This window comes from Equus przewalskii, chromosome 26 (assembly GCF_037783145.1).
Source record: "Equus przewalskii isolate Varuska chromosome 26, EquPr2, whole genome shotgun sequence".
In the NCBI taxonomy this organism is placed as follows: domain Eukaryota; kingdom Metazoa; phylum Chordata; class Mammalia; order Perissodactyla; family Equidae; genus Equus; species Equus przewalskii.
This window is the reverse complement of record NC_091856.1, coordinates 38,132,847-38,140,619: the sequence shown is the minus strand read 5'-3', so window position 1 is coordinate 38,140,619 and position 7,773 is coordinate 38,132,847. Positions and strand designations below refer to the sequence as shown.

Here is a 7,773-nt window from a genome sequence, read left to right as displayed (position 1 = left end):
AGCCCAGACCAGCCACACGGGCACAAAGAGTTGGGACCCAAGACCACCTCTCCGGGGAGCGGGCCCAGGACACAGAGCTCTCAGAACTCAGTCTACAGCCTCCCCACCACGCCGCCCACGGTCCCCGGGCCCCAGGGCTGGCTTATTTAGGGATCCCACAAGACCCAGAACATCACAGAAGCAAAACCCCAGGCAGGTGCCTGCGCCCTGAACGGAAGTGGTGCCATCCGCCCAGTGAGTCGCACTAATTACACACGAGTCCTCCTCCGGGAAAATCGCCTTCTCTCTTTAATATGCAGCCTCCACTCGAATCACAGCACAGCTGCAACCCAAACCCAAAATAAAACAGCAGAACACGTGGCACAAGGCCCCAGCCGCCACTCCCCGCAGCCCGGCAGGCCTCCTGCCACCTAGTAGGCAAAGAAGTCGGGGAAGAGGCTGTCCACCTCGTCCCTCAGGGCCAGGCCAGGGCCACCCACATCCGAGCCCCACGGCTCTAAGGGGGCATCCAGGAGCTCCTGGGAGCCGGGCTCAGGGTCCACCAGGAAGCCGGGCTCTGCCCTGTCCAGAGAGCTGCTCCTGGCTGGGGCCTGAGAGCCGGCACCACGGCCTCTGCCCTCCAGGGACCCTGGAAGGAGAAGGGACCTGTCAGCAGGGCGGGCAGGTGCCCCAGTGCCCGGGGCGTGCCAAGGTGGGGTCAGTGTGCCGAAGAGGGACCACCCTCCCTCATCTGTCCCACCCGACTCAGAAGGTGTGGCTCATCAGTAAGATGACCAGGTGAGGGGCGCACTCCCACCAGCCCTGCTGGACACCCAGGAGACCCACTGGGCCAGAAGCAGGAAGGCGTGTCCCCCCCAAACTAAATCCTAGAGACACTCAACTCATCACACATCCTGCTGCCTTTGTGGAGACACAGCTGAGAGAAACGGCACTGACTCTGACACACACGACACACACCATCCCCCACACCACGCACTCACAAACTCTTGCTCATGTGCACACACGTCACCTTTTGTTCCCCTCACCAGGGGTCCCGACAACCACCAGCAGAGGAGGAACCGGGAGCTCAGAGACAGACACTGAGACCCTGGTGTCACACAGCAAGCTGGGCCCAGACAAAAATCCCAACTGCCCGCCCAGCCCACGTGGGGATCAGCTGAGACCCCAAAGCCTGCCCCCGAGCAGGGGAGAAGGTGGCCTGCGCCGAGCGTCTCCCACTCACCCAGCCACCAGTCGGGACTGGCAGTCAGCAGGAAGGACGTCCGGTCTTCCACGTCACATCTCGACACAGACCTGGACGGGGAAGAAGACCCCACCCTGAGTGGCCCCAAGTGGACGCTGGTCCCCGTACCTCAAGAGAAACACGTGGGCCCTGAAACGCAGCTTTGGGATCAGAGACAGAAGGGTGCCCCCTCTGGCCCTGCCCCTCACCCGCCAGCTGGGTCACTGGATCTGGAGGGAGTGCAGAGCCGCCGGTGAGCCAGCCCAGCGCAGACGGCCACGTGCTGCAGCTCTGCTGGGTCCTCTCCAGCCAGCACCACGCTCCCTGCCCACGCCCCAGCTGGTGCGGCTCACAAAACGCAAACTCATTTACTATCAGCCAAAACAGAGGACAATTAGGAAGACAAAAGTGTTTTCAGAAACACACATCAGGAAGCCACACGGCAGAGTCTGGCTGATCCGGGCCCGGGCTGGCGGCTTCGGGCATCCACACACACACTCCGAGGGTGTAAGGGACAGAAACCTCCCAGGCGGATGGGCCCAGGCAGGGCTGGAAAGAGGTGTGTGACAGCTTATGCACACGTCCACCAGGGCACCCACCTGGCATCCAGTGTCACGGCCGTGTCAGCCCCCTCAGCCTGCCCCAGGCAGGTCTGAGCCTCATCCCCTTGAGGCCAGAGTGGTGGTGGCCTCAGGACCTTGGAGGGACTTGGGCCTGGGGGCCAGGGCACCAGGCTGGGAGACTCTAAAAGAGAAGTGAAGCATGGGTCAGCTTTCCCTCCTGGAGGGTGGCCCTCCCGGAGACCCCAGCCCCGCCCACTGTACCCTGCACGGGGACACCCAGGGCTCAGACGCAGGAGGCAGACAGGTAGCCAGAAGGTGAACGCCCAGAGATGAGGGGCCTTACACCTAGAGCCAAGGCAGCTTCCTGGAGGAGGCGCCCAGTGGGCCTCAAGTCAAATACGGGGCTCAGATCTTGGGACCCTCTGGCCCTCCCCTCCATGTGCCCACAATCTCGGACCCTGGGCTCCACCCTCAGACCTAGCTCCCTGCTGTGTGACCCTCATGCCTTGCATAGGGGTCCCAAAGTTCCCTGGTGGCTCCAGATCTGTCGACAGTGAGACACCCTCCCCTCTGCAGGTACCCCTGGGGAGTCAGAAAGCACAGTCTCGCCCTCCCCTGGCGCTCGGGGACTATGGCCCATGGTAAACACACGGAGGTGGCTTAAACGCCATCACCAGCAACCACGGTCCAAGGAGTGACAAACACGCAGGGCGGGGGGTCTAGTGTGACGGAGACACAGTTGTCAGAGGCGCCTGTGGCTTGGCTGGGGGCAGCACCAGAGAACAAGGGCCCCGTGCAGAGGAGGGAACGCCTTGACCATGACCCGCCCAGTCACAGAACAGAGCAGCGGGATGGGGCGTGGGAGGGACAGGCCTCTGGCCCCACAGAGGGACAGGGCACAAGGCTGCTGCGGGGAGGAGCTGCTCTCAGGAGCCAGACACAGCAGTGGCCGGCAGGGGCGACAAGGACGGGCAAGTCCCTCTACGTTCCCACACTTCCTGGGGGACCTGGGGACACGCAGAAGCCCAGGGTGAAGGAGAGGATGGGGCCTGTCCTTGGGGAGCAGGGGCGGGCTAGAAGACCAGCTAGCTTGGACCCCATTCTCTGGCAAGGGACACAACAGAGACAACAGCCTAAGAATGATCAACAACTCCCAGCCACCTCAGGCCGCACACCTGCCCCTCCTGGGAGCCCTCATCCTGTTTCGTATGAGAGCCAAGGACAGCATGGGGTCCCTGAGGCTCACCCCAACACATGGGTTTCTCACAACAAGGGAAATGACAATAAATGTCCAACCCCTGTTTGGGAACAGACCTCGCTGTCCTCGGGTTCGGAAGCTATTCCACGGGGCTTGCCCGCCTTACCTCTGGACAAGGACGTCACCTGCGGCCATGCTGGTACCCACTTGCTTACCAGGAAGGGCCGGTGGCCCATCCAGCACCTCGGCCACTCCTGACAGGACCTCGCCCTCATCCACGCCCACAGTTGCACAGCTCGGGGGTTCCTGTTGCCTGGATGGTATAAAGACAAAAAGGGGAGCTCTGAGTAGTGTGTCTGCTGCCCCCATGGGTCCCCCAGCCCTGCAGGAGACACTAACATGGTCACACCAGATGCTCCCGTCCCAGGATCCAGTGCACCTGCTGGGGTCTGATTTGCCAGGGCCAGCTGCAAAACCTCCTTCTGCCACTTGTGCCACATCTCCTTAGGGGGAGCAACAACCTAAAATTGAAATAAGTGCAAAAAGCAACAACGGTCAACCAGGAAACCCACAGGAACGGTGGGCTGTGGACCATCACTGGCTGCCCTGCCTGGGTTCTGGAGAGGCCTGGGTCCCAGAGGTCCACCCAAAGTGCAGACCCTGGTCCTCACGACTGGTGGGGGAGAGAGGCTGAAGGCTGTGTCTATCCAGAGACCTCATGGCAACAAGACTTCACCTCTCACTGGTACTGCGGGCGGGGTACCAGGGATGTCAGTGGAGGCCAAAGCTCGTCCCCCAGGGCACGAGCATCACCCCCAGAGGTGGTGCATGGGCAGAATCTGCACAGAGAAGTGCCTGCTGACAACACAGATGGCCCTGGCTGTGCAGGGCGGGGGTGGGGGGGTGGAGGGCTGGCAGGGGGGCAAGATGCCCCACAGCGGCTCCGCCTCAGGGCTGACCAGGCGGCCTCGTACAACTCACAGCATGCTGCTCTCGGCTGGGTACCATGGTGCTGGCCAGCCGGAGAAACTGCACCGACATCTCCAGGACCGAGGCCATGTCCTCCCGCCGGCCATCAAAACGGGGCAGCAGGGCGCGCAGGTGCTCACAGCTCGCAGAGATCCGCTTCCTGCTTCCGGATGAGCAACAGAGGCCATGAGACAGTCCGGCCAGGAGAAAGGACTGCAGCCACCAGCACCCCCTCAGAGCAGGCCCGGGGCTCCTCAGGCACAAGCACCACAAGGCCAAGGCCACTCGTTAGTTCTCCAAGTGGTCTGAGCCCTTCAGGGATCCATGTCAGGGCACAGACTGGCCCTGACCCCTGGCCACAGGCCATCCAGATGTTTGCCCCTGGCCACCGCCAGCCCAAGCCTGCTCCGGTCTGTGGGAAGGGGGCCCCTTTATTGGACAAACTCACAAGCCTGTCCCAGCTGCCTGAAAACCCAGTCGCAGCCACAAATCTGATCTTCTCTGGCGCCCCCCACTCCTCTCCAAGCCTCCCGTCCCCCGACAGACAGGCGCCCACCTGCGCTCCCTCTCGCTGAGCACGTTCCGCGGGAGGCAGGGGCCGGGACCCTCGGCCCCTGCAGGGGCGGTGACCAGGCCCGAGCCCTGGCCAGGGTCCTCAGAGCACTGGGCGCTGGACGGGGAAGATTTGCTGCTGAGAACAGAATCAAGAGCCGGGGCTCCGTGAACCCCAGAAATGCCACCAGAGCCCAGATGCAGTAACGGACGTCCTTGGGGAGCCGGTGCAGGACAGGGCCTGGGTCGCCCAGGAACACGGCCCGGGCCCTCCCTCCTGGCACCGCACCCTCCTCCCCTCGAGGGCGGGGGTCGACGGCCCTGCCCCAGGTGGGCCACGCAAGAGTGGAGACAGGCGCCTCGGTCCATTAGAACTGGGCGTAACCGCAGGGCCCTGGACATCTCATGCGCCCCTGGGCAGAGGCCTTCCTCCTGACCGCCTCCGGCACCCCACAACTGCTCACCTGCCTTCGCGGGGGGCGGGGACTCGGGGAACCCCAACACTGGGCTCCGGCCCGGGGGACGCCATCAGTGCGCAGCGCCAAGAGGCGGCAACAAGGCCTGGGACGCCTCACGCGTGCGCGTCCTGCCAGCCCCGCCCACTGACGTGCGCTCCACCCGCCCCCACGTGCTTCCCACCCAGGCCGCACCTGGCCCACCCCCCAGGCGCGGCCGCCCCCATGCATGCGCTTTGCGTCACCCCCACGCCACCCCGCCCTGCCCTTGGCCCTTGTCGTATTAGTGCTGTTCTTCCCATGGAGAAGTTGCCAGAAGGTGGGGGTCTGGACAAGTTGCCAGGAAGTGGCGCCCTGCATCTGCCTGCTCCAAGCTCCCAGCCGGGTAGCTGGGTCGGGGCCCAGCTGAAGTGGTCCTCCTCCCACTTCCCGGGGCTCAGCCCAGCTCCCACTCAGTGTGTTCTCCACTCACCTGTCCACCCGTGAGTGCCGACTTGGGCGCTGGCAATTTGGAGGCGCCGGCCCAGCCCTCCAGGAGCTCACGACTGGGGCCAGGGGGAGGGGGAACAAGTAAATTACTGGTCTGTAGGAGGAGGGGGGTGTTCTCAGGGTGGAGTAGTGATTTCCACAAGGATAGAGCTGGGCAGCGACCTAAGCAGAAAATACATCGGGGGCCCAGGCCGTTCCCTGGGCTGGCACGTGGGCAGGTGGGATGCCCCACGGCCCCCGTGGCAGGAGGAACTGACCTCACCTGAGAGCAGAGAGGCAAGGGAACTACAGGGGTGGGAGGAGGAGATGAAGGTTTCTGGAACGTTGTAGGGCAGGCACGGGTGGGAGGGGAGTGGGGAGGCCGGTCTGAGAACTGTTTAGCCAGCATCTATGGGCTCAGGGGCCAGTTAGGGACAGCGGGGAGGGTACCCACCTGTCCCCCCATTGCCAGCAGGTGCAAGGTCCACGTGTGCCCATCCTCTTCCAGGGTGCTCTGCCTGCCGTCAGGCACCATCATCCACCCGGGAGCCAGGAGGCATCCTGACACCTCTTAGCCCCACCCTTGATCCCACCCACCCTCTCTGTGCCTTCCCTGCATCCTAGCTTGCCTGAAGGCTGGCTGGCCTTCCTGCCTCCCCCATCCGTGTTCCTGGCCTGGCCCCTCACTCCCTGGGCTCAGCCCCAGGTCCGCCCTGACACAGGCCTCGGCCCAGCTCCCGCTATTCCTCTGCTGCCTCCGTCCCCCACCCCCTCAGCTCGAGCCTCCCTCCCCAGCGGGGAGCTCCTCACAGCCCCAGTGTCCGCAGTTTCCTGGGGGCTCCGGAAGAACACCCTCTCCCTCTCCTGAGGCTCAGCACACGTGGTCTCAGGTCTGTCTGCTCCTCTTCCTCTATCTCCAGGGGCCGGCCCAGTGCTGGGCGTACGGGAGTCGCTCAGTCAACATTTGGAGGAATCATGGATGGAAGATCAGGCAGAGTGGAGACCCCTCTTGGGCCCCTGGGGAGGGAGAGGGCCACGGGTGAAGGTCAAGCTGCTAAGATTTCAGTTGAGAGGCCTTCAGGGGGAGGCCTTCAGTGGGCCGCTGGGTGTGTCGGGGGCTATTTGTTGGGGGAGTTCACCGGGGAGAGGGGCTCCTATCCCAGGAGGGAGACAGGAGGGAGCTGAAGCAGGTACAGCCACAGCCATGGGGGTCTGGGGGCAGTCTGCCAGGAGCGGGGCCTGGTCAGGAAAAGGGGACAGAGTGTAGCCCCAGCAGGGGCTCTAGGCTGCAGGCAGATTCCTGGGGTGGGGTTCTGGGCAGTGGAATTTGGGGTGCCCAAGATAAGTGAAAAGTCAGGGGCAGTACCACAAGCCCCGTGAGTGGGGTGCTGGGGTTTGAGGGTGCCGCCCATCGGCTTGGGCCCGTGTCCCCATCACTGCTGGGCTCAGCAGCCTAAAGGCAGCACGGAGGAGGAGGACCCAGCGGCCCAGGCCAGGGCTGCTGGTCAGATAGGAGAACTGGCGGGGGGTGGTGACCAGGGGCACAGGCTTCAGGCCACATTGGGGAGTAGGGAGAAAGGGGCCGTGGCCTGTGATTAAGGGGGGGAGGCAGGGGACAGAAGTCACATTGAGGTCAAGGGTGGGGCTGTGACAATGGCAGGGGCCTGAGGCTGGATCAGGGCTCGAGGAGATCAGTTTGTCAGCCTGTACAGGCCCTGGCGTTTGTGGGGATGTGAAGAGGGGCCAGGCTTCCTGCCCTCAGAGGGCCGACAGTGCCCAAGAGAAGGCAGTGCCAGAGCCAATTGGCCAGGGTGCCCAGGAGCACAGCAGAAGGGGCTGAGCTGCGAACCTGGCAGCCTGCTGCCTTGCTAGAGCACGTGGCTGGAAGTCAGGGCCTGGGGCCTTTTGCCCTCCTTGCTCCTGGCTGGGGAGGGATGGGCAGGCCAGCCTTCTAGGGCTTGGCTCCTCCATGGCAGAGCAGGGCCAGGTTTTGGTTTCCCTGAAGCCCTCAGGAATGCCACAGGGTTTGTCAGTCTCCCATCACTGACAACACGATAATCTTCTTTCACTGACCAGCCAGCAGAGCACCTCCAAGGGGCCTGCAAGATGGACGTGCAGTGACAGGAGTCCCAGGGGGAAGCCAGAGTCCTGCTGGGGGCTGTGCCTGGTTAGGGGTAGGTGGGACCCCAGCAGCAGCAGCATCTGCCTCTCTGGAAGGAGGGGGAAAAGCCTCCAAGATGTATGACTGCCAGTGAGCCAGGTAGGGGCACAAGATGCACCCCTTCTGGGGACTTTGGAACATGCCCCCCTTCTGCCCAGTGGCACACCTCCCCCCAAAGCATCTGT

The 7,773-nt window shown here is 63.6% G+C and overlaps 1 protein-coding gene across 2 annotated transcripts; it reads right to left on the bottom strand.

The window, feature by feature from the left end:
• Positions 1-265: 265 nt before the first annotated feature.
• Positions 266-5,089, bottom strand: SOHLH1 (spermatogenesis and oogenesis specific basic helix-loop-helix 1). Of its 2 annotated transcripts, none has more exons than XM_070595461.1 (8): positions 4,969-5,089; positions 4,509-4,643; positions 3,965-4,112; positions 3,383-3,504; positions 3,199-3,296; positions 1,822-1,966; positions 1,223-1,293; positions 266-628 (listed from the first exon to the last, which is right to left on the bottom strand). In XM_070595461.1, exons 1-8 carry the CDS (start codon positions 5,031-5,033, stop codon positions 411-413), a joined length of 1,002 nt encoding a protein of 333 aa, XP_070451562.1. In that variant the 5' UTR covers positions 5,034-5,089; the 3' UTR covers positions 266-410. The 2 variants fall into 2 exon arrangements, with proteins under 2 accessions (XP_070451562.1, XP_070451563.1); XM_070595462.1 differs by having other exon boundaries at positions 4,509-4,622.
• Positions 5,090-7,773: the final 2,684 nt, after the last annotated feature.